Source organism: Lepus europaeus, chromosome 9 (assembly GCF_033115175.1).
Source record: "Lepus europaeus isolate LE1 chromosome 9, mLepTim1.pri, whole genome shotgun sequence".
Lineage (NCBI taxonomy): Eukaryota > Metazoa > Chordata > Mammalia > Lagomorpha > Leporidae > Lepus > Lepus europaeus.
In genome coordinates, this window is record NC_084835.1 from 113,067,216 (window position 1) to 113,095,018 (window position 27,803).

The following is a 27,803-nucleotide window of genomic DNA, read 5'->3' on the forward strand; positions in this document are numbered from 1 at the left end:
GTTAAGACATTTAGGTGGAAAAAGCACCAACAGATATAAAAAAAATGTGATTCTGAAACAGACATCCCACTTAAGTTATAGAATTATTGATTGCTTTTTAAAGTTTCATAATGACTGTAAGTATTTAAATGAAATAGAATATTGATATAAATTAAACAGGAGTGACTTGTTTTGTTACTGATACAATGTTTGCATACCTGTGGTTATAATTTCTAAAAATAACAATATAGAATTTTAAAAATACCTATGTATTTATTTTGAAAGTCAGAGTTAGAGAGAGGGAGAGACACAGAGAGATCTTCCATCTGCTGGTTCACTCCCAAGGTGGCCACAATGCCCAGGGCTGGGCTAGGCCAAAGCCAGTTGTCAGGAATTACATCAGATCTCCCACAAGGATGACAGAGGCCCAAGCACTTGGGCCATCATTTGCTGCTTTTCCAAGAGCATTAGCCGACAGCTGGGCCAGAAGTGGATTAACCACAACTTGAACTGGCACCCATTTGGGATACCAGTGCCACACAGTTGTCAGCTTACCCAACTCACTACATCACAGTTCATACCCCTGGAATTGTTTTAAACTGTACAAATTCCTTTTCTGAGTAGCTTTGCATACTAAATTTATTTTTTAAAAATTAACATACATATGAAATTATAAATATTTGTGGGGTACCATGTGATGTTTCAACACATGAGTACATGTGCATTGTCCAGTTAGGTCATTGCAGGGTTAATATGTTTGGCTCAATGTAAATAAAGCTGAAGTGTCTTGTCTTATATTTTGCTGTACTGAGCTTGGAACTTTTGACAGAAAGTTTAGATTGGAAGTTTCATCTATTCTCTGTGATGATGCTGAAAATATATTTAGCTTGCTAGTATTTACTCTCCTTTCTAGAAGCATATGTTTCAAATTTGAGTAAAATTGGTATCCTATATGTAGTTTTTACAAAGTTGTAATTAACAATTCATAAATGTTTTCATGTTTTATTTTATAACTGCTGCTTTGGTCATAATTGTGCAGAGTGATGTAAGTATCTTAAAATGTATTAAGGAGTATGTCTCTGTTGAAACTGATTCAAAGAGAATTTTTTAATAAAAAGATCTGTAAAGTTATAACTTTCCCTAATTAAGGAATCAAAGTAAATGGAGTGAGTTAAATAAAGTTCGGGACAACCGACTCCGTTGGAAATCTTATGTTATAGACTTGTTTTCTTTATCCTAGACAACACAGCCTCAATACTAACCAGGAGGAATGGCTTCCGGAGACAGGAGCAGTCCGTTTACTATCTGCCAATCTTCATTGTGGACAGTGGGTCCCCTTCCCTCAGCAGCACCAACACCCTCACCATTCGAGTCTGTGACTGTGATGCTGATGGCATAGCTCAGACTTGTAACGCGGAGGCCTACGTCTTGCCTGCTGGCCTGAGTACAGGAGCCCTGATAGCAATACTTGCCTGTGTCTTGACGTTGCTGGGTAAGTGTTATTTCCAGTGCTGAGTCTTTATGAACAGTCACAACAGCAGCTATGCCTCACGACGCCCCTGTTTTCTTCTCCATTCTGTCAGTTATCTTTTTGGTGACTGGAATTGTGACACAGCGTGTGCAGGTGCCATGGGTGATGCTGGCATCCTGTACAGAGTGCTGCTGCTCTACTTGTGGTCAACTCCCTGCTAATGCTCTGAGAAGCCAGCAGAAGGAGGTCCAAGTTCTTAGGCCCCTGCCATATATGGGGGAGACGAAGAAAGAATTCCAGGTTCCTAGCTTCAGGTTGGCTCATCCCTAGCTGTTGGAGCCATTTTAGGAGTGAACCAGCAGATGAAAGACCTCTTTGTCTTACTCTGTCACTCTACTGTCAGATGATTAAAGAGAAAAATCTTTTTGTCTTTAAAAGGTCTTCTAGAGAACATTTGCAAATATTTACTGGATGTTGTTTTCACTAAGAAACAACGAAAACCTGGTCATAGTTTCCAGTGGTATAGTAAAGTACAACTGACAGGAAATATTAATTCATTTATTTAAATCAATAGCAAAGATAAATGGCTTTGTTTTAAACTTTCTCCATTCCAGCTCTTCACTTTAGAATACTCTACAGAGAATTTTGTCTATATTGTTCTGATAATATACTTCTTTAAGAAAGTTTGATTTTATATCCTACACTTTTGGAGAAATATTTAAGGTGGCTTTCTTAGAATATTACAAATTTAAAAGTTTTCTTCTTCAGCAATGTAAATGCAGTAACTCCTGGGGAAGTATCAACATATTTATTGTTCTTTTCCTTGATTGCTCTTTTACAAGATTAGGTTTATAATTCACACTAAAGGTATGGGTTTATGGGTTTATGGTTTTTTTTGTTTTTCTAAGATTTATTTATTTTACTTGAAAGAGTTACATAGAGAGAAGGAAAAGCGGGGGGGGGGGGGGGGTGGTTTCCATCTGCTGGTTCACTCCTCAGATGGTCACAACAGCCAGAGCTGAGCTGATCTGAAGCCAGGAAACAGGAGCTTCTTTTGGGTCTCCCACGTGGGTGCAGGGGCCCAAGCACTTGGGGGCTATCTTGCACTGCTTTCCCAGGCCATAGCAGAGAGCTGGATCAGAAGTGGAGCAGCAGCCAGGTCTTGAACCGGCGCCCATATGGGATGCTGGCACTGCAGTCGGTGGCCCTACCCACTACACCATAGCGCTGGCCCCCAAAGGTATAGTTTTGTAAGATTCTACAGCAACCTTTTAAAAATTGGGACGTCCAGTGTGGCCACAGGGTAATGGGTTTATTCCAGAGCAATATTATCCTTCCATGTAACTTCCTATTACAAGGAAACCGACACTTAATGTTGCACCTGAGACTGTTCTATGTGTTTTCTGGGGTGTTAATTGAATTAAGAAATCCATTTAGAACAGATTTTTATAAAAAGCACATTTACAGAAGGAGGTAGTATTGTATAAAGTTTAAAAAGTATATTTGTGGTGATAGGTAAGCCCAGCTTTTATTTATGCCTTCAAAATGCCCTAGTTCTTCTTCAGAGGAGTATAAATTCCTTTGTAGACATCTTTTTAATTTAAAGCTGAAAATTTATAGAATTAGCATTGTAAGGTTATTGGGAAAATTAAATGAGATAAGTTATATAAGGTACACTATATCTCCCAAATAATGAACATTCAGAAATTTTAAGTGTTTTTGATGATGCAAAAATTCACGCTCTATTAACAAAGCATACACCTAGTAGCTAACGTATTGACAGTGATCTTAGAATAATAGAAATTAGTACTCAAGAACTTAAACTGATCAAATAAATCAAGGGAAAACATATAACATCTGTCTTTTTGAGTCTGGCTTGTTTACTAAGCATAATGGTTTTCAGTTGCATCCATTTTGTTGCAAAAGACAGGATTTTATTTGTTTTTTTACAGATGAGTAGTACTCCATAGAGTATATATACCATAATTTCTTTATCCAGTCTTCAGGGAATAGACATCTGTACAGATTCCATAACTTAGCTATTGTCAGTTGAGCAGCAGTGAATACGGGAGTACAGATAACTCTTTCATATGCTGATTTCTTTTGGTTTGAGTAAATTCCCAGGAGTGGGGTGGCTGGGTCATCTTAGGTCTATATTCAGATTCCTAAAGTATCATTACCATTCTGTTTTCCCCAGCAGCTGCACCAGTTTACATTCCCACCAACAGTGGATTAGGGTACCTTTTTCCCCACATCCATGCCGGCATTTGTTGTTGATTTCTGAGAGTCAGTCTGATGGGTGGGTGAAACTTCATTGTGGTTTTGCTTTGTATTTCTTGATGCTTAGTGATCCTGAGCATTTCTTCAAGTGCCTGTTGGCCATTTGAATTTCCTCTTTTGAAAAATGCCTCTTTGAGTCCTTTGCCCATTACTTAACTGGATTGTTTTGTTGTTTAATTACTTAGCTCTTTATAGATTCTGGATATTAACCCTTTATCAGTTACATAGATTGCAAATGTTTTCTCCCATTCTGTGGGTTGCCTCTACACATGGCTTAGCATTTCTTTCGTAGTGCAGAAGCTTCTCAGTTTGATGTAATCCCATTTGTCTAGTTTATTGCGTATATTGCTGGGATCTTTTCCAAAAGTCTTTGCATATGCCAGCGCCTTGCATGGTTTCCCCAGTGTTCTCAAGTAATTTGATGGTACTGGGTCATAGATTTAGGTCTTTCATCCATTTTGAGTGGGTTTTTGTGTAAGGCGTAAGGTAAGGGTCTAGTTCATCTTTCTGCACATGGAGATCCATTTTCCTCAGCACCAGTTGTTGAAGAGACTCCTTGCTCCAAAGCTTGATTTTAGCTCCTTTGTCAAAAATAAGTTGGTTATAGATTTGTAGACTGTTTCCTAGAGTTTTTCTTCTGTTCCACTTGTCTACGTGTCTTATTTTATGTCAGTACTAGGCTGTTTTGATTATAACTTCCCTGTACTATGTCTTTAGATCTGGTATTGGGATATCTCTTTGTTTTTGTTGTATAAGATTTCTTTAGTTATTCAGAGTCTCTTCTGTTTCCATGTGAACTTTAGCATCATTTTTTCTATATCTGAAAAAATGTTGTTGGTATTTTGATTGGGATCACACTGAATCTGAAATTGCTTTTGGTAGTATGGACATTTTGATGATGTTGATTCTTCCAATCCATGAACATGGAAGGTTTTTCCATTTTGTAATGCACTCTTCTATTTCTTTCTTTGGTGTTTTGTAATTTTCATCATAGAGATCTTTGACATCCTTGGTTAAATTATTTCCAAGCTATTTAATTCTTTTTAGCTATTGTGAATTTTTTTGATTTTAAAAGTTATTTTTCAGCCATGGCATCGTATGTGTATAAAAGGCTATTGACTTTTGTCTGTTAATTTTATATACTGCCACTTTATCAAACTCTTTTATGAGTTTCAATAATCTTTCAGTGGAGTCTTTTGGATCCCCTATATATAGAATCATGTCATCTGCAAATAGGGATAATTTGACTTCCTTTTTTCCAATTTGTATCGCTTTGATTTATTTTTCTTGCCTAATGGCTCTGGCTAAAACTCCCAGGACTATTTTGAATAGCAATGGTGAAAATAGGCATCCTGGTAGAGCTGCACACAGTGACTGCCCAGAGACCCAGCTATACCCCAAGTCCTTGCAGTACACAAGTTTCCCACAGTCACTGGGTGCAAATGTTCCTATCTCCCCTGCCATCCTATCTGATCCACAAAGAGGCAAATGTTCCCTTAGCCAGCTGTTCATAGGTGCTCTGCCGAGGTAGCTGGAGCCCTGGAGCCTGTGGTATGTTGGGAGGCTGGGAGTGCCTCTCAGTCCTATGTGGGTGCCCAGCTACCATCTATCCTCTCAGCTAGCCTCAAAGTCAGTGGGAACCACAGATTTTTCCCTCTGCCAGAATCTCTGGATCACACATATACACAAAAGCCATTGGCCAGATGTTACCCTCTCCCTGCCACTGCCACCAGTACTGCCAAGAAGATGATATCCTGTCTCAGCTAGTTGCTGTGTCTGCACACAAGGGCTTCTGTATCTGCTGCCCAAACCCAAAATGGTGTCCACCCTCTCATCTAGATGCTTGGAGCTGTTGTGGGGAGGGTGGGTGAGGAATGTGCGCCTTTTACTTCCACTGGGTCCATGGGTACTTGCTAGCCCCTAGGGCTCCAGGCTAGATTCACACTACACACTCTCCCTCCTGCTATATCATCATGGGCTGATGGAGTTTGATCTCATCTCCGTCTCCAAGCTGCCTTCTACTCTGGCTCTCGGTTCCTTAGTGTGTTGTGTCTGTTTGTGCTGTGCATCTGCTCCTTCCATTCAGGTCCATGGTGCTCCTCTTCCCCTGTAGAATTTCCACTGTGGTTTTCTCTCTAATTCTCCCTTGACTTTTCACACTTGTTTTTTATTTTTATTTTTTGCTTTTTATCCCTAGCCTAATGCAGTACGTTGTTCCTTGTTCTGCCATCTTAGAATCTCTCAATTTTTTAAAACTTTTAATTTTTTTTATTTTTCAAAGCTGTCTTAGAGATGAAGCTGGTTTCACTTGCACTAAATTCTCTCACATGTGACTTTGGTGTTCCTAGCAATTTAGGTTAGGTTGCTTTATGGTTCTCATTACTTAAGATTCAGGTTATGTATGGTTGAATGTTACTAATGCAGCATTTCTCTAGATGTAATTCTTGGATATCACATGTATGAAGGGGCGTGTGTGTGTGTATACAGGTTTGGGAAATTTTGTCAAAATCTAAATAATTACTTTCTCTGTTAAATTTAAATATAGCACTTAGTGAAACAACAAATTAAGAATGTCTCATTTCTAAGGATCAAGTTTTTAACCTTTATATTTTATTCATTGTTTAAAACTTTCCACAATTATTAAAAAAAACATAAATCCAACAAAATTGTATTTTATTGAAATATAGTTTGGAACCAGGGGCCACCTGCTGCTTTTGTTTTTATAGTGGCTCTGTGAATAATAAGTATGTTCAAATGCCAGCATAATAGCTCAGAATTGTGGTCTATGTATCTTATTTCCTAAATAGTTAGAAGCAAATAATCAGGACTCTTTGGTCTCTTTTGAGTCTTTGTTCATTCTGGATTTTTCACATGAGAGGTACTAAAGCCCATGGAATTGAATATTCACAGAGGATACAGATTAGGTACACAGCCTAACTCATATTTGATTTCTAGTGCACAAACGACCCATTCCTGGGGCAGGCGCTGTGGCATAGATGGTAAAGCCATCGCCTGCAGAGCCTGCATCCCATATGGGGGCCGGTTCAAGTCCTGACTGCTCCACTTCTAATACAGCTCTCTGCTGTGGCCTGCAAAAGCAGTAGAAGATGGCCCAAGTCCTTGGGCCCCTGCACCTGCATGGGAGACCCATAGGAAGTTCCTGGCTCCTGGCTTCAGATCAGTACAGCTTTTGCCATCTGGGGAGTGAACCAGTGGATGGAAGACCTTTCTCTCTCTGCCACTCTGCCTTTCAAATCCATAAAGAAATCTTAAAAAAATCAATTTTTCATACTGCCTCAAAAATGATGTGAGTCTTATGTCTAAACATTAGCTATCTGATTCAAACCTTCTAATCAAATATTGCCAGAAGAGAGCAAGGTGAAGAGGTGGGGTTAGGGGAGAACTTGAGAATTGAGTTCAGTGAAGCTCCTTGGCTTGGGATTCTTAACAAAATCAAATAATTTTCCACATGTCAACTTTTTTAAAGATGTGTTTATTTATTCGAAAAGAAGAGCAATGTGTGTGGGTGGGGGGCAGGAACTGGGAGGTCGAGTGAGAGATAATCTTCCATCTGTTGATTCATTCCCCAAATGGCCATAAGAGCTGGGGCTGGGGTAACCAGAAGCCAGGAACTAGGAACTCTAATCTTTGTCTCCCACACAGGTGGTAGAGGCCCCCGCAGTTGGACCTTCATCTGCTGTCTTCTCAGACCTGTTAGCAAAGAGCTAAGTAGGCATCAGAGTATGGCATGGAACTGCACCACAACACTGGCCCCTACATTTCAAATTTTGTTCCATTGATTTGACAAATTAAAGCTTCTTGTAACCTAACAAAAGGGGATGCAATGAAGTTTGTAGAAAACTGAGACATCCAAGAAATCAACTCTAGTCCTAATCTCTGTGCCTTTCAGAGGGGGAAACAGGTTGAGGTGCTTCAGGATTTATAAGAACTCATATAAGAAGAAAGAGGCTAGTTAATATGGTTATTGGTTTTCTTCTTCTCAACCACTATTTTTAGATTAAATCACAAGGCACCAAACCTTAAAATACAAAAAAAATTCACATGATGTGCCTTCTCAAGATCTGAAATTCATGTTATCTGAAGGTAGATTTATAAGTTTTCACTTATATTTGTATCCTTTTCACTTTATGGGTGAACTTTTTCTCTGAGTTCTCTCACTTTCCCCCTCACTTTCGTCTCTAACTTACTTGCACCTGAATTCTCTAACAACTTACACCTGGATTCTCTAAATGAAAGGGATTATCCAAAAGTTAGAACATGGAATTTCCTTTGTTTATCATGATACTTGAATGGGAATTATTCAGATTTCATGATACAGTGGCCAATCAGCTGCCTCAAATTTTTTTCATGCAGAAAATGCTATCACCATATAGAAAGATGCTCTAGTATTCTCTTGCTTGAAAAATATGTTCCCCATCTCTAACACCAATACCAATTTATACATCTTATTAAGTTCAGATTTATTGATATGTAGTTATTTTATAGTACAATAATAGCATTTCTTAAAAAAGTCTAGTAATGACTGAGACATCAGATTTTTTTTTTCTTTTTGACAGGCAGAGTGGATAGTGAGAGAGAGAGAGACAGAGAGAAAGGTCTTCCTTTTTGCCGTTGGTTCACCCTCCAATGGCCGCTACGGCCGGCGCATCACGCTGATCCGAAGCCAGGAGCCAGGTGCTTCTCCTGGTCTCCCATGTGGGTGCAGGGCCCAAGCACTTGGGCCATCCTCCACTGCCTTCCCGGGCCATAGCAGAGAGCTGGCCTGGAAGAGGGGCAACCGGGATAGAATCTGGCGCCCCGACCGGGAATAGAACCCGGTGTGCCGGCGCCGCAAGGCGGAGGATTAGCCTGTTAAGCCATGGCTCCGGCCGAGACATCAGATTTTTAACAAATAAGGAAAGAATTTCAATTTGGGGGCTTAAAATATATGCCAATATTAAATATCGCCCCCTATTTTTTAGTATATTATGGTTAGATTATATTATTCACAAAGGAGATTTTCACTGTGCATGAAAGCTGCCACTGAATTCACTAAAATTTGTCTTTTTCCCTCCCTAGGCCTCGAGTTCTAAGTAGTTGAAATCCCATAGCATTTCTTCTAGTTCTTTGCTCTTCTGACAAAACTGTACCTAATTAGGTCGGCACAGCTTCATAAACTCCAGTTTAATCAGGTATTTGTAGAAACTCACTGTTCAGTGCATGGAACTCAAATCTACCCAGATGTTTTGTATGGCCACCTTGTCACTTACCAGCCATACATTTTCACTTTTCTTCCCTGATTTCCAAATGCTAAACTACATTTCACCACCCATCACTGTAGCTACTCATGATTTTATTCAACAGAAAAATATTTTCCTGGTATTGTGACAATGGACATTACTGAAGAATATTAGTAAGTTGCTAAAAATAGTAGCACTGCGCAAAAACTTGATCCTCATCATGATTTATGATAGAACATATTTCACATAGCAGCCCTAGAGATAATCATAGCCAATGTGTGAGAACAGATGTGTTCCTCTTTCCAAACAAGTATGAGCATACCAAACATGATTTGCGTTTCCTAAGATCATACTGTGTTTTAGATAATAGCTTAAGTGGTATTCATATAACAAAATTCTTACACAGTGTTATTATTGTATTCCCTTTTGGTATGAAAAACGTACAGCTTAGACAAAATGTGTAGAAAGTGATAGGGTGAATGAGTGTCAGAGGACATGAGCACAGGTAGGATCTCAGACTCATCTGCTTTGTTGGATGTCTCTAACCTATCTTGCTCCTTACAGATGAAAGTATTTTCACATGTAAGTTTTCCAATATGAAAGACCCCTGTGTCTCTGGGAAATGCCTATAGATCTGTGGCTATTGCAACCCAGACATTTTCAAATTAGAGGCAGCAGTATCTTTGATCTGTTTCACACAGTGACTTTTATCAGTGCTTTGGTTAACTCTGTCTAATTAATAGGACCCTCTAATTACTTCCAACCTCCAGAGAACACACATAAAATTTTGTTAAGTTTAGGCTATATTTCAGTACTGCCAAAATATAATATACAAATTGTCTTTGTTCATGAAATAGTCATTTTACTTAACAACAGTGTATTTCTGTCTTAAATGAGATTCAGATTAAACCATTCCAACTCTCACATTTAAAGAGATCTGTGATATTTGTTTTGTGAGAAAGCAAAGTATATTCAGCTGGAAATAAAACTTCCCCTGTCTTGAGACATGGAAAGAATTATTTATTTTATTCACATGTATTGCAAATCTTTGTTTCAGATCATTCACTGCTGATCTAACTATGTGAATTTCCTGTACTATTGACAACTGAAGTTAGAAATCCAAAAAGAAATACCAAGTCCTGAGCAATTTTCCTGTATCTTTGCCTCTTTTTCAGAATTATTTCCTTAATATATTTTCCTGGGTGTAATCAGTGAGACCTCCTTCTTCTCTGTGTTCCATCCTTCACAGTAAATCAGCTCTCAACTACTGTTAATTTTGCTTTGGGAGTTCTTGAATCATTTCATTTCTTTCCCTTGATTTTGTCAAGCATCCACCTCTCCTGTCCTGAATTATGCTGACTGATGCATTCTCTACCACAGCCAACCCATCAGTAAATCATACGGACTAAGGCTTTTAAAGAAAATACGACTGTGACACACTTGAGTTTAAAATAATATTTCCATGACTCCTTAATGTCTACAGACAAAAATCCCTGGAACTCCAGGATTGTACTACTTCCTCCTTATTGGTCTTTATTTCTCTTTACTCACAGGGTATACTTGAGTCAAATTGCCTGTGTTAATTTCTCTCAGCTCATCACTTTGTTCATATGTGCCCTAACCTACCTTACTTTTTTATGGCTGAAATTTCTCTTTCCAGAATTTGTTAGTGTCTAACTCCTTTGTGAGTGCAAAATTCACTTCTTGGCTTCTGAGTTCTAGTTCAGTGCTGTTCCTAATGGCACCATAATACACGGAGTTGAATAGTATTAGAGCATTATACCTTAACTTGACTGACTTATTAGTCTGTTCCTTTTTCTGTTTTCTCTAGTAGACTCCTGCTCTCAGAGGCAGGAATAAGCATGATGCTATCTTTATATATATAGCACCTCATAAAATAATGATCTGACATATAGAAGGTATGCTATCCATGCATGCAGAATCCAACATATAATTTCAATGTACCCTTAATGGAAAATAGCATTTGATTTTATTTTTATTATTATCTATAAAAAGTTTATCCATTAGATCTTGATTTTTCCCATTTTCTGTTTCTATAGTTTCTGAGATGCAGCCCATCTCTTTAACTTTTCTGTAAAATATATATGACAAGGGTTAAAAGCATTCAAATTATATTTTCAGGTTAATGACCATAGATTTATAATATAATAACTTACAATTCAGATTATATGAATAAAGATAGAGGAAATACGAAGTAGAAATGTCAAGGACACTTTGTTACCAATTTAAAATGTTATATCAACATCTGCTTTATCTCAGTCATTCACTTGGATTAGATAAATTACAAAACTTTTTTCTTTTGTGAGCATAATTAGTAGATAGAACCCATATGTTCAGCTTGGATGTTGGTCTTTGTTGCTGAGGATCTGGGTGTTACCCTGACTCCACAGCACATAGATTGAAACAAAATGATAAGTTGATGTCTCCTCTTTCTTTAGTTCTTAGCTCAGATGTCACTTTATATGATACATTTTTCTGGTCACAACCAGACTATCATTTCTCTTTTTAAAGAATAAATTATTTCATGTCTTCGTTTGAATTATTTGATATGCATCAAAAGTACTTACACAGAGCCAAAATTTTTTCCATGGTCCACAAATTGAATCCTGTTCTTAACACAAGCTCAACACTCTAAGATACCAGGCTTTCTGATCATTTGGTTACTCACCAGAAAGGGTCGCAGGGTCTTTCTTGTCATCATTTTCAAACCACACTTTTTATGAAATGTTCTTTCTGACCCCCTTAACCTGTCAAGCTCATATTTTCATGTATTCTCCAGCTTCAATCTTTTCTCTTCCCAAGGAATTCCCTTATCACCATAAATAAATTAGATTCCCTTTACATTCATTATTCTTTATTTCCTTTCTAGTGCTCATCAAATTTCAAAATACATACTTGTTTTCTTAGCTAAAATATAAAAGTTTTTAAATAATAATCTCTTACTTCTCCCTACAGTATATTTGCAAATCCTAGCGTGATACACAGATGAAAAAAATACTGAATAATCCACAAATATAATTTATCGTGCCCTACTGTATTTTACTGTATATTTTATGGTATCTCTGTTATTTACTTTCCATATAGCAGATAAAATGGAGATCACATGCATCTAAATTAATATCAGATCATCATAATCACATATGAGTGCATAATAAAGCTTGTATTTCTGTTTGTGCATCAGGTCCATAACTTTCCAACTGCTACAAGAACCAAAGGAATAGGAATTGAGTTATTCAAGAATTTGTTGTATGAGTTCACATAATACGAATTATTACTTAGCAAAAAGACAGTGCTTTCAATGTGGAGGTACATTTAACAAATTTACAAAAAGAAATTCAGTTGATACTCAAAAGATCACTATGAAGTAACAACTTACAGTCTCCATTTTAGATGGAGGGAACAGTCTACATTTTATTTGGAGGAAACAGAGGCAGAAAGAGATATGATACCTTGTCTAAGTTTACATGTTCAACAAATGGAATAACAGGGATGCAAAGCAGATAAGGATCTTAAATGAGCAGAGAAAATGTATATATGGAAGGGATTTGATAAACATTCCATGGGGTACAATATACAAGTATTGTTTGAATGGTATATGGGATGAACAAGAGTTGAAAACAAAGAGAAAGTGATAAGTTGGAGTCAAAGATTACCTGGAAGTTTCTAGTGTATGTATTCCCTTACTGGGGAGAACAACAAAAATATGAAAAAAAATTAGATGAATAGTATGAGTTTCAACTTAGAAGCTAATGATATTTGAGTGAAGTAATTTGGATTGAAAGCTGTATTAGTAAAAGCAATAGCAGTAATAAGCAGTAAAAATAACTGCCATTTTTATAATTTATTATATTCTTAAAAGTAGCTATATTTTATTATCAATAAAATTGTGAGAGGTCATTCATAATATGATCTAATTCTCCAGAGAGGTAGACACAGCATTTAGAGGTGTAAGAGGCATCAACTTTTGCCATATAAGAAACAATTAAATTTTGGGTTTCATTGGGCTCACCTAGGAACTACATGAGATGGAAAGGGAACAAAACAAAAATAGAGCCTGAAGAGTATTTATTTTAAGTATTTCTTAGAGAAGAGTAGCCACAGAACAAACTGGTTTGAGAGGATAGTGCAAAACTATTTTTCATGGAAACCGACTGAAGGGAGCACCATCATATTCTGTTGAATGAGTTCAAGAAACCTGACCACACTGAGTTTCCATGCTGAGTTCCACATCAAATGGGACAGATATGCCATGCAAGCAAAGGGCTAAGAATGTTAATATTTTTGATATCCTTAATACAGTAAATAACAGGGAAAATAGATTGCTGTGGCTAAAATGCATTCAGTGTATAAGAAAGTGCAAGCATGAGATAGGATAGTTTTACAAAAAAATAAAAACTAAACAAAATTTAGTGTAGATGAAGATAAATTATTGGTTAGAAAATATCTGGAGACTGTTTCTACTTATTGGTCTATTTTTTGATGAGAGCGCTGAACTCTGGTAGAATTGTGTGCATGGGGACAGAAGAGAGGGTTTGAAATTGAAATGGAGTGAGAATAGGAAGCATCTTCATTATGGTTGTTTCTGATCTAAATCCAAAAATCTTCGAATTCAATTCAAGATTAAAAGAAAATTAGCAAAACTTAATTAGTGCCCAACAGAGAAAATGTGGCACATTTTTCATAAGTTTTATGTAAATCAACAGGATCAAAGAATAGTGAAGAATTAAAAAAAGAAAATTATTGAAAGATCCAGTTCTTTTTGCACACTGATATGGATAATTATTTATTATGAATTATTGAACTTCTACACACACCCGCTAGAGTATTTCTCATTTATATTAGATTATTTTTCAAGTTCACTTTATAAGTATACTGATAATCACAGTTAATAGCTGGTTCACTGTACAATATGTAATTTGACAATAAAATTTGAAAGAATATCTTATAACATATGTAATTAAGATTTCTATCTAGTTTTTTCTGAAATTTTTGTTTATCTAGGTTAACTGTGCAAAATAAATTTATTATGAGTCACTGTGTGAATCACCAATGCAATTTTAAACCTTCAAGTGGTTTCATTACAAATGTAAAAAATAAACAAGTGAAATAAATATTATGTTTTTCAACATAGTACCCACAAATTATTATTTTAACATGCAGCAAATATAATTGTTAATGCAACATTTCCTTGTTTTAAAAAAATCTTCAACATTTATGTGCATTTTACAGCACATATCAGTTCAGAATATTCCTGTCTTAAGTGTTCAAAGCTACATGTGGCTAATGACAACCATACTGGGTAGTGAAAATCTACACAGCTATTTTGTGGCTATTAAGAAGCCACAATTGTTCATAGACACCATAGCAAATGTAGTGTGGTGTGGCGAAATCTGACACATTCTTCAAGTTACCACTCAGAGTTCATCCCTCCTATGAGAACTGAGAAAAGAAAAGGAAGAATTTAGGTGCAAGCAGGGTAAAAACAGTTGTTTCTCAAATATATTTCTCTAGCATATTTTGTTATGCAGTTTAATTCATTATATAACAGTCAACTGATTTTTTTGCCTGTGCAGATGTGGAGCTTCTTAGAAGCCGGGGCTATCTGCATATCTCTAATGTGGTCTCAGTGCTCTGCCAGTGCTTGCCTAATGTATTCAACAAATGTTTACTGAATATGTACTCTCTATTACATGCTGTTCCTTGTGCTTAGAATAAACCTATAGAGAACAAAATCACTGCCCTAAAGGGCTCACAGTTTTAGCAAATCGTTGCTCATTAAAGAATATTGTTGAATAAATGAAATTCAGACTTTATAGCAGTGGCAGTAGTAACTAAATGATTCTTTAATCTTAAGAAAGTGATATTTAACAGAGTAGCTTGTAAAGTCTTAAAATCAGATTTTTTTAAGAACTATTTTTCAGAGTATTAGGATGGGAAAGATCTATTTAATGGCACTTCACATTATTTAGTGGCTTTAAGAGAATACCAGACTAAATATTTTGAATATGTTATAAAAACGAAATGCATTGATATCTTTAATAAAATATACACAGTCTTACTTAGGAGTGGTACCAAGCATAGAAAACCCAGAGCAGAGAACTCAGGATGACTTTGAGGTACTGAACTCCAGAATAGCGGAGCACCATGCACCATGCTACAAGTGTCTGTAGATTACATCGTCATGCCTTCTAAGGTGCCTGCCATCTTTAAGAATACCCGGCACGTGGCCGGCACGCGGCTCAATAGGCTAATCCTCTGCCCTATGGCACCGGCACACCGGGTTCTAGTCCTGGTCGGGGCGCCGGATTCTGTCCCGGTTGCCCCTCTTCCAGGCCAGCTCTCTGCTGTGGCCCGGGAGTGCAGTGGAGGATGGCCCAAGTGCTTGGGCCCTGCACCTGCATGGGAGACCAGGAGAAGCACCTGGCTCCTAGCTTCGGATCAGCGCGATGTGCCGGCCGCAGCGCGCCGGTCATGGCGGCCATTGGAGGGTGAACCAATGGCAAAAGGAAGACCTTTCTCTCTGTCTCTCTCTCTCCCAACTGTCCACTCTGCCTGTCAAAAAAAAAAAAAAAAAGAAAAAAGAAAAAGAAAAAGAATACCTATCACGTGATGACAGAAGAAACTCATTGGCAAGCAGGGCTTCCCAATTGTAGACACAAATATGTGATTACTACTCTGCAGGGTGAGGCTGCTGACTGTTGTAGGACTGAAACACTTTTCAGGTGATCTGGTAAAAATCTGGTTCCAATTTAAATGTCTGGATATGTGTTTGCCAAACCACAGTAAAGCTGAGAATAAAGGGGTCCACTAATTTACAGACTGTTGTGTGTCATGCACTTACATAATTTCTCTCCAGCTTCATTTTGTTTCTCTCAGTTTTGGGAGAATGATGCTGTTCTGGGCGACATGTTTATTTTCACCTATGCTCATCTGTACCTAAGTTGATTTATCACAACTTACACTAATCTGCATCTATATGTCCTCCAACATTTGAGCAGTTTACACGTAGGATGTCTCTTGATACAACTTTTCCAGCATCCACCACTGTTTCCTATACTCAGATACTCGGAAAATTTAAATTGAATGCTATGAAACTGAATTTTAAAACACCAGAACTTTAGGTAAGCATTATACTTCTACTGCAGTGATAACATTCTGATTTCTTCTACATGTACTTTCTCTCTTCCTCTCTTTCATCTTGAGTGATTGATTGATTGATTGCTTTTTTAATTTTTATTTTATTTAAAAGGGAGGGATCTTTCATATCTGGTTCAATCAAATGTTCACATCAGCCAGGGCTGAGAGGCGCTGAAGCTGGGAGACCAGAAATCAATCCTGGTTTCCCACATGGGTGGCAGCAAATTGACTACTCAAACCAGGCAGTCCAATGTGGGATGTAGAGTCTCCAAGTGGAACTTTAACCACTTCAGCAAACACATGCCCCTGGAATGATTATATCATGCAGTCCTTAGACCACATTTGTCCTTGAGCTTGTAGACTTTGGCCCATGCTTACATCCTCAATTTTATCCTCCTACCTCTTTCTTTGCCTCCATCCTTGTTGGCCTCAAACCTCTGCCCACTGTGTGCCAAGAATGTTCTTCTCTATCGCTGAGCCGCCAGTTACCCTCATTAAGTCTTCCTCACCTGCAGAATATATAGCTTAATTCCCTCTGTTTAAATAATCAAAACTCTGCTTTCAAATTTTTGGTTGATATCTTTTTCAGTGAATTACAAGTTCCATGAGAAATGTGTACATTCTCTCTGTGCAACATTGTGTCATCATATTTAGTATATATAATAAGTGGCCAACATATGTTTATTAAATAAGTATATAAATTCATGAACAACCAGCACAATATTGTCACATGAATGTACTTTAATCAAAATATTTCCTTTCATCTCCACTGAGAAGGATGTGTGTTCATATGACAGAGAAGACAAATGATCAGATTTCATAAAACGTAAAATATCATGATTACTTAGGCAGAAATATTCATGTTCATACAGGAATTATTTGCATAGTCCCTGAAAAGCAGTTAGTACTTGTTCTGTAAAGTTTAAAATGTATCTTATATGTGGTCATGTAAAAGTTCGAAATTAATATTCCCTAAGTCATTGATATGTTAAATTATCTAACTATAGAAAACGCTTCCCATTTTTTGGGAAGCAAAAACACTTCCCATTTTTTTTTCAAGCAAAATTGAGGAATGAGGACAACTCCATGATATATTAATACCCTCTGTGTGTGTTACACCAGTAGATAATGCATCCATCAGTACTCTTAGTTTTCTTTTTTATTGAAGACTTGTAAGTCAAAAGGCAAGTTTGTGAAAGTATGAAGTATATTTATAATGCAATAAAAATAATGTATGTATATACATAAGAATCAATATATGAAAAAACAGTTGAGAATTTTGAAGTGTGATGCCTACTTTGATGTTGACTTTGAGTAAATGAACATCTAGTTCTCAGCCTTTTCATTCCCTTACTCTTGAGCTCATCCATTTCTTACATCTTTGTCTTTCATTTTTTATTATTTATTTGTTTATCTGAGAGGTAGAGCTACAGGCAGAGAGGGAGAGACAGAGAGAAAGATCTTCCATCTGCTGGTTCACTCCCCAAATGACTACAATGGCCAGAGCTGGACTGATATGAAGCCAGGAGCCAGGAGCTTCTGGATCTCCCTTCTGGGTTCACGGGCCAAAGCACTTGGGCCATCCTCTATTGCTTTCCCAGGCCATAGCAGAGCTGGATTGGAAAGTGGAGCAGCCTGGACACAAACCAGTGCCCATATGGGATACTGGAGCTCAGCCTAGCCTTTTACACCACAGTGCCAGCCCCACATCTTTGTCTTTCAATTGGTTATTTCCCCCTTAATGTGCTGACCAATATGTGCAACATTTTCTGTTACCTTCCTCAACCACTCCATCCAATCACCACTCTCTTTCATACTCACCCTTCTGCTCTCTGCTTTACTCTGATTTTTACTAAGCAAGGTTTTCTGGGTCCCACTTTCTTTCTGCTGTAATTTCTTTTACATTTATGGCACTGTGTGAAATGTTTCAGAAAATAAATTTGTATGTACATTTAAAATAATCATTTTATTCACTGATGTCTCTTAAAACTTACTGATATGGCCTTCGCTGCCATAGCTCAATAGGCTAATCCTCTGCCTGCGGCACCAGCACCCTGGGTTCTAGTCCCGGTCGGGGTGCTGGATTCTGTCCTGGTTGCTCCTCTTCCAGTCCAGCTCTCTGCTGTGGCCCAGGAGTTCAGTGGAGGATGGCCCAGGTCCTTGGGCCCCGCACCCGCATGGGAGACCAGGAGAAGCACCTGGCTCCTGGCTTCGGATCAGCACAGTGCGCCGGCCATAGCGCGCCGGCCACAGCAGCCATTGGAGGGTGAACCAACGGAAAAAGAAGACCTTTCTTTCTGTCTCTCTCTCTCACTGTCCACTCTGCCTGTCAAAAATAAATAAATAAATAAATAAATAAAATTAAAAAAAATTTACTGATATTTCTTTCCTTGAGCAAGTAGTTTCTCCAAGCACTTCTTATTATAGGCTTTGTTCCTCAGTTATCTTCTATGAAAGTTGTAAGCTCACACAAGAGAGACAAGTGGGGTATACCTCTTTGTTTGTCATTGCATTTAATTGCATTGGCCATAAACAGATAATGTTCTTTAATATGCCTAAGATAACTGTCAAATTAGAAAGGACTTATTCCAGAGAATTGTTGTGAAGCTCAAATGTTAAATCCCATGTGCAGAACTTCATTTCACACCTTCACACCATATCTGGGTCTCATTTAATTTTTAATACACATACTTACCCATATATGTGGTATACCTTCTACTTTGCTTATTACCTATCTTATTTTTCTTTGGCTAAATACAAATATATTTTCCTGTGCTATGATCATGTAATTTACAAGTAATGTTCTTGACAGGCAGGAGAGGAACCATGAACACTGCTTTGCTGCACAAAATCAAAGCCTCTGGAATTCAGCTAACTGCTTATGTAATTCTCATGTCTATCTTTATAATCAACCCTGTGAACACTGACATTGGCTACCATCAGGTATAGCTAGGATAAGTTAGCTGAACTAACTTGCCCCAGGAGCACACAGCCAATGTGAGGTAAAGGTGGACTTCTATCCAAGGCCTGCTCTACAGCAAAGCCCACGCCCCTGCTGTGGTAACATTCTAGTGTGGATCTTGGGAACCACAGGCTTTGGACTGGTGGACATGTTGAAGTCCAGAAGACAAAAAGGGACAATCCTCTTAGCAGGGGAGGAAGGTGAGTATCAGACTACTTAGAACAGGAAGACATGCCAGCAACACCTGCTAGTAGGGTAGAGTCAGTGGAGAGCATTGCAGTCAGTGGAGAGCATTCACATGCAAGAACAGAAAAGAAGGAGGTTCACAAGAGCCACAGCAACATGAGAAAGGGGTCAGAAAGGCTCCAGAAATAGAAATGAATGTCTAAATGGCAAGCTTTCCATAAAATGCAAAACTTATAGGATGAACAATAGGGTCAAATAGGAATAGAAAGTGTCAGTACATACGTACATCATACATATATATGCTTTCATCACTATTTCCAAAGATCTCCCTTAAAAATTTCTACATCACTCCCATTCCTGTTGATAAAAGAGAAATACTTAAGAAGGCTCACACTTTTCACTGAGTATAATAAATTCATTGTATTTAAATGTCAGTATTTAGCTTTTTGGTTTTTGAAAGTAGACAGAAGTAGAGGCTTGAGTGCACTTCTCTCCCGCTTCATACAAGCTCACTGTGCTACAGTGAGGTCCATTCGGGTTTCATATTTTTATTTTCTAATATATTCTAAATGCCAAAGCAATCCACTTAGTGTATATTTTGATCCTTTTAGATTTTATAGGAAAAAAAAACTTACGTTGATGCAATAAAAATTGTTAAAAGGTATTTTATTTACAGATAGATAACTGCAGATAACTCATATAGTGTTGAATTCTATCTAAAGTGCCTTTTCTACTTCACTCACACTCAATGCAAAGGTTCATGAAATCTAACGTGTTTCCAATTCAGGGAGCACTGAGTTGCTTAAGGCCAAAGCAGTCTCCATATTCCTGTGGATCCACTAATAAATACAGAGAGTATTCAGTGTGTTTCAGTCAAAAGAACTGCCATGGCTGTTCTCCTTTGCTTCCCAATGCAGCTACAAGTTTCTTGATTTGACTGTTTGTTTTGATCTAGGAAGAATAAATCCTAGTGTTAAAAGGGTGACTTATTTCTTAAATGTACCAGTGGCTGAAGCTGAATGTCTCAAAGCCTGTGTTCTGCCTCTAGGTAGGCATAAAGGCCAAGTTCAGTTTTCACGCCCGACAGCGGGGCTCAGTATATTATACAGCATCATTTATTGTTGATATATCACCTGGATTTTACTTAACAGTTGGGTTTCGCAGACAGGGACCAGGCATTTCTTCAAAGAACCTGACCAATTGCTGTAATCCATTTCCTTCTGAAATCGCGCTTGTTAAATTAGACACAAAACACTTAGAAAATGTCACTTTGCCTTTCCAGCAATTAAGGAGTTCAAAGAAAAAAAAACCCCCTTTGTGTTCCAGGCCTTTGAAATGATATTTATTGTGAACTGGCCCTTCAATCTGTTCTGTCAGATACTCGGGCGGTTCGAGGGAGACATCAATCCTGAGCAGGTGTGGAAACAGGTTTCTTGAGGTGTAGAAGGCTTCTCGTTTACAGCCATTTCAGCCGTTTTTTAGCCCGTCTGTCGCTGTGAATCCAGGTTTCCCCAAGGCCGGGGAGCTGTGCGGGCCCGCAGCCCGGGCCGCGCCGCCCCGGGTCCTGACCGCCCTGTGCCGTCTCCCTCTTGCAGTGCTGATCCTGCTCATCGTCACCATGCGAAGACGGAAGAAAGAGCCGCTCATCTTCGACGAGGAGAGGGACATCCGGGAGAACATCGTGCGCTACGACGACGAGGGCGGCGGCGAGGAGGACACCGAGGCCTTCGACATGGCGGCGCTGAGGAACCTGCACGCCCTCCGCGACGCCAAGACGCGCAGGGACGTGGCGCCCGAGCTGCAGCTGCTGAGCCGGCCGGCGTTCAGGGCCGGCCCGGACAGCGTCCTCTTCCGGGAGTTCATCTGGGAGCGGCTGAAGGAGGCGGACGTGGACCCGGGCGCGCCGCCCTACGACTCCCTGCAGACCTACGCCTTCGAGGGCAGCGGCTCGGTGGCCGGGTCGCTCAGCAGCCTGGACTCGGTCAGCTCGAGCTCGGAGCAGAACTACGACTACCTCAGTGACTGGGGCCCGCGCTTCAAGCGGCTGGCGGACATGTACGGCCCGGGCCGGGACGGCGCCAGCTCCTAGCCCCGGCCCGGCGCGCTGGCCACAGGCCTCGGGCCTAACTTGAGGTTCGGCCTGAGGGGACGCGTCCCTTCCGCAGACTCTGAGCGTCGTCGGAGCAGGAGGAGGGCTTTGGCTTTTTGTGTTCGCTTCCACACAAAGAAATGCTCAGTGGTCTGTGAGTAGATAGCAACTCCCGGATACCTGCAGAGGCACCTAGCGTCTGTGGGCCCGCGGCGCCCTGGGCGCGCCTCCCCGGGCCTGTCCGGAGAGCGGAGCTGCGTGTGCCGCCGGAAACCCTTGGAGCTTCTCGTGCATCACAAATCGGGACACAAGTCACTGACAGCGACGCTTCCAGCTTGCTATGTTAGAGAACCCAGCGGATTTTATTGCTGTTGGCTAGCTAAAAAAATGTTTTATTTAGAAATATATACATTCTCTGAGTTTCCTCCCCAAATGCAGGCCTCCCAATAAAAGCCAGTACAATTTGGTGAAAGGCAATACAGACCATTGTTTTTAGTCAATACGTTATAAACTGTTCCAAATAAAAAAAAACAAAACAAAACGGGGAAATAGTCCTTAAAGTTTACAATAGTTTTGCAGATGCTTGTGTAGGTATGATAAAAAAAAAAGTTGCTGTCTATTCGTCAGTTTTTATTATCTCTTCTGATTTGTACAGGAGAATATCTTTTTTTTTGACACATGGTATTATATTTATTTTAGAGCTCCAATCTCCGCAAATTCAGGTCCATCTTACTGCCTCATAGTGCTAAACTCATCAGAACATGCTGATTTTTCTCCAGCCTGAGCTACATGAAGGAAATGAGGCATGGAAATGGAGAAATAATAGTAAAGCAATTGAGCCCTGTTGCAGTTCACATCTCAAAGAGGAGCACGGCTACACAGACATAGAAATTGTTCTTCTGAGCCATTAAAATGTACAAAACATTAGATAAGATATTTGTATTTTAGAAAGACTTCAGAGGGAATTGAGATTTTCTTTGATGCAAGATTTATTTTTCAAGGTCGTGAGTTCTGTATGCTCCAAAGACTTGCAAGAATCTGTTTTCCAACCTCTTTTGCTGTAAACAAATTGAATAAAAGATTTTTTCTTTTATATCTTAAACAACATAACGTTATAAATTTCAAAACTTGTCTTTGGATTTCAATGCGAATGCATCACCCAAGAATTAACCAAATGGTATCTAAGTTCCATAGTGTTTTAGATGTGCCAAGCTGAAGAGGGCAGTCACAGGGAACCACATGTATTTGTCTGAGATGAGATTCTTAGAAGAAGAAGACTTTTATGACCAAAATAATATTTCTACCTATTTTTCCCTATATTAATACTAGTTTGGCGTGCATATATTCAAGTAAGATTGGATTTTTTTTCCTTCCTTTGTCCTTTAAAATATATTTCATCCTCGGGCTCCTAATAAATCTACAAATAGTGAACACTGTATGGGAAATTATGTTCTAAAGTGCTTCTTCAGAATGGCAGACTCTGGAACCAGGACATCCGTATGTTGATCACATGAAGAGAAACTATGTAGGATTCTGTAAACTTACAGCTCACCTTTAGAAATGAAATATGTGAAAGTGGCCTTCAGCTTCATAAAAATAAATAAATCAATAAATTTGACTATCTGCAACCAGTCCTTTACTTTGATTTAGAGGCATTGTTTCTTCATGAAGACAGTTGATGCTATGTGCTGGATTAATACACATATGTGTGAAATGACAATTTTATAACAGAGTAAAAAATATTGTTCATGACTTTTATTCATACATGCATGCAAGTTTTTTGATTTAAAACATAATATACTTACCCAGTTCAATAAAGTCAGAGTGTGGTGCCAGAATTGTATAGATAAATCAGTAAGGTGCTGAGAAAACAGATTTGTAATAATCCTCTTGATGTCTGCAAGAAGATCAAATAGTTTATTTAGCACATGTGGATTATGCTGTCAAAACAGCTGATTGTTACATGTACCATTAAATGAAGGTTTGTGTGTATTTTAGAAAAGGAACATCACTTCGCTCACCTTGCTTTCTCTCCCTTTATGATATGTGTATTTTCTGTTGTAAAGTTGTTTTCGTATTTACCAGTAATACATTGGAAAAAGAAAGGCTAAGCTGTAAATAATGATGTGAAATTCTTACATATACCCAACTGCTATTCATGTGCAAAATATTCTACCGATACAGTACTAAGATTATTTTTTAAAATTTATTGAGATGGCTAGAAGAATGTCTAATCTAGATAGAATATATATGAAATACTTTAAGGATAATTGTAATGTTGAATTTATTTTTTTTAATTTTAGCATTTATCTTATGCAATCTAATGCTATATATGTTTTTCTGGCATAATACTAGAGAGAGGTTTTGCTTTTAAAGAGATGATGGATAAAGCAATCTTAAAGCCAGTTACAAGAGTCTCCAGATATCCATTACACAAGTAAGTATTATGTAGTAGCTTCAATTCAGTATTTTGTTGGAACCAGTCAGAACCAGCTCTCTGGAATCAAGTGTGCACAATCTCTGTCCAACCTCACAGTGACAACATTTTGGTTGATTGACTTCAGTCATGGTGAAAATATGAAGACTAATATGGGAAATGGCAAATACTATCTTTTTTTCTGGATAATCATTTTTAAATATTTAACAACACTCCACTGCTTAAATTGCTTTATAAAAAAGAAACCTCATGATTGTACATATACTAGAAGTGAATGAATATCAAATAATGGCATGAAAAGAATTTTCATATGACCCTACCTCTAAATATGAGTATATGTGATAATGATTTCTTGTTATCAAATAATTGGAAATATAGGGAGAAAACCCACCTTTTAGGGAAGCAGTGGCTTTGTGATTTCAAATGCAGACAATAGTTCAGGAAATCAATATATTTAACTATTTTCTACTTGTCTATACATAGGCATTAAAAGAAACACAAGATTTAAAATAATACCATTTTAAATAATTTAGGTTTCCTTTCTTTCAGATACTACATTCAATGTAGTTCATAGAATTCTAAGAATATAACACTTTTGTTTCTTAAAACTATTTGCCTTTCACTTATTATTGTCCATATCAAGGAAATATACTCAACCGCATTTTCTGAAATTTATTCTAGCATCATTTTAATTTTACATAAAAATAGGAAAAACAAATCTTATTAAAAAAGAAGACTTTCACAGATCAAGGCTAAGTCATCAATCTTGTGATACAGATCAGTCTCCCTGTTAAAGCACTATCTTAAGATTAGCCAGAGACCCAAATCCAGAAAGAAATATGGAGGAAAAGTAAGGCATGTGGAGGCAATGAATAATTAATTTAAAAGTAATTTCTAGGTGTGCTTGATAAACCATTCCTCTGTCATGAAGCTCCATTGAGCCTAAGTGGAGTTGAGGTTAGAAGACTGTAGGACACATCCAGAAAGTGGTAGTATTTAAGTGATGAAAGCTGCCTTTTCAACAGGACCTCTGAGAATGTTTTAAATTATCTTGTTTTCATGCACAAATTTACTTATTATTCAGATGAAGAGTAGACATGGGCCTTTATTCTCATGCAAATGGTGTAGTTGTGCAATAATAATATTTGTGATGTGACCTACCCATCTAAAGAATGGGATGTTAGAATGATATATAAATATACAATCTAAAGAAGTTTAAACCAAATTAAATATTTTGCAAGATGGAAAACAATGTATTTTAAAAATTGTAAGCACTGGCTGAAAATATTAATCTTTAATTTTTAAATTTTATTTTGGCATCTATTTGCTTGAACACTTTTAATTATCGAAATTGATAATATTTGAAGATTTACTTACAGTATATCTAATGTTGGTTGACACTTCAGCCAACTCTTTTAACTCTTTCTAGTCATGGATGGCCAGAGGCAGGTGGAATATATATGAGTGTGGCAATTAATCTATGAAACATTTTATTTTCTGGTAGTCTATGAGAAATTTTATGCAGTCAGCTATTTTTAAAATAATAATGTCTTATGTGTATATATATATGACAGTATATAAAAATTTGACAAGGAAGGCTAATACAAACTTGCTAGCTGATTATACAAAAATAAAGAAGAAAGGAGGAATAACATTTGAATTTTGAATGTGATTGAAATTGTTTCAGAGGAGTGGGATAAGCCATTGAGAAAAATTCGAGGTATTTGAAGCCCTGGTTTGACAGGTATCACAAAGTATACATGCTAGATAATTTTTCAAGCAAAAACAAGGCAACGAGTGTGTTTTACTTTCTGACACCTTTCATTGTTATGTTAATGTCTACCTGTCCAGAATTTGGCTGGAAAAGATGTGTGTCTATGTGTGTGTGTATGTGTGTGTGTGTGTGTGAGATTGGATGACGTTCCAAGAAGTACATCCGAAGCAATCTTTTAAAAAAAAGAGTGTAACATTATCTGGTTTATATCATTATGTTTTTGTCATTTGTCAAGTAACTGTAGTGACATAAAAATTGAAAATCTGATAATGAAGGGGAAATATTTTATTTGCTTTAATTTATTTTAGAAGAATTTTGGTGGCTAAGAGAAGAGCATTCCACTGAACTAAGTCTATAATTGCTGCATGTTAATTTCATTAGGCAGCTGCAATCTTATTGTTAACATAGACATATGTATTGCAGAATGTCACCAGGCTTTGACCTTTTGAGTACCAGTGTGGAACACGAAGCACTACTGCAGCTCTGTGGTTATAAAATCTGGGTCAGAAGCTCAGCTCCAGAACATTTTTAGCTGCATCCTGGATGCAGTTCTAATTCTCTGAACTGTTATATATTTATAATTAAAATGGAGCTAATGACTATCCTGTTTCAGAGGCTTGTGAGATGATTAAGTGAAAGCACTGGGTAAACTGTAAAACCATGAGAAAATCATAAGCTTTATTATGTGAAATTATGTAAAAGAGTTTATTATATTTATTGTTATATGGTAAACACAGATAATTTCTGTTTGGGGAAATGTGCACTAGGGAAAAATACATGCAATTAATATCCCAAATTGTGAAAGAATAAATATTCAAAGAGGTGATTAGCAAAATTAATTGAAACCACAAAACAAAAACAAGCAGTAAGGTCTTTAAAAGTTAGGTTCAATCAGTTATGAGAATTACAGATGTAAACTGGGGGAAAAGGATTACAAGAAACAATTCGTTCTTCATAAAGGCCTTCCAATGGACCTGGCCCTACTGTGGAACAGCTCTATTTGTACATTGCTCTAGAGAAGATGATTAAAAGACAATCATGTATACAAGTTACATGGTCATGGAGACATCCAGAGTAGATAAAGTGAAGTTCTAGAGAACTACATAATTTTCTGCCACAGGGGTATGTGTAAGTATTAATTCTTTTCTTGAAATGATTATAATGCAATAAAATTACATCATGATAGACATCATCAATGTAATATACTCTTGGTTTGATGACTCAGTGGCACTTATTTTACAGTATCTCATCCTAGCCTTTTATAAATTAAGAAACTCTAGGAAATTAAAAATTTAGATACACTGTATACTGCTGTTTGTCAGTGGTGTTTTACTCATAAAATGAATGCTTTAGTTACTCTTCTCAATCTTTTATTTATTTGGTTATTTGATGCTCTGTGAATGGACATTATAAACAATTAGGTTAATAACTATGTAATGAATTAGAAGAATGTGGAGAAGTACAGCATATTTTCTTTCACACCATTGATGCATTTTAATCCCATAATTAATGTAATTATATTAAAGATTTATATTTTTATAAGTAGGAAAAATTGTATGATTCACTACCCTGCTGCTTCATACTGTATTTTTTTGTGAATATAAAAACTCTGTTTTTAAATATCAAGGTCTGTTATATGTTATATGTTGTATATGATCAGTATTTCAAAAGTAATATTTTAAAACAAATGACATACCTATATAGCAGTTGTATATATATTTGGTTTCAAATTGTGTGCATACATACACGTCTCTCTCTATATATTCATTTATTTGTATATATATATATATATGCTTTACATATATGTAAAGCATTCACACACACAATCACACAATTTGAGGTCAGATGTAAACATGAAGTAAATAGCTTTTAATATTTTTGTTTCCATTTTAAGACAGTTTGTGGCCATCAAATCCAAGTTCTAAAATTACATTTTGTGGACATGTTAAACAACAAGCTACAGATTTGTAAAGCTGCTGTTTACCACAGATTTCAGAACTCCTTTCTCAAAATTTAAGGAAGTGAGTGATTCATTTGAATAAAACATACTGACATTCACTGAAACAAGTTCAACATGCTTATGAGATTCTGTTGGAATTACAATAAGAATCAAGTCATTTTTATAATGTTCTTGCTTAAACAAGAGTCACTTGAATATATAAAAATACCAGACAAAATAGTGTCACAATGCTAATTCAGTTGACCACAGAACTAGTAATACTCGGGT

At 37.4% G+C, this 27,803-nt stretch overlaps 1 protein-coding gene across 1 annotated transcript in view; it reads left to right on the top strand.

The window, feature by feature from the left end:
- The window catches only part of CDH7 (cadherin 7), a 130,134-nt gene extending 108,769 nt beyond the window's left edge, over positions 1–21,365 (top strand). Inside the window, exons 10-11 of the mRNA XM_062200303.1 lie at positions 1,220–1,471; positions 20,872–21,365. Of these exons, the coding sequence (XP_062056287.1) occupies positions 1,220–1,471; positions 20,872–21,365 (746 nt within the window). The remainder of the gene's footprint in view (positions 1–1,219; positions 1,472–20,871) is intronic.
- The last annotated feature ends 6,438 nt before the right edge of the window (positions 21,366–27,803 follow it).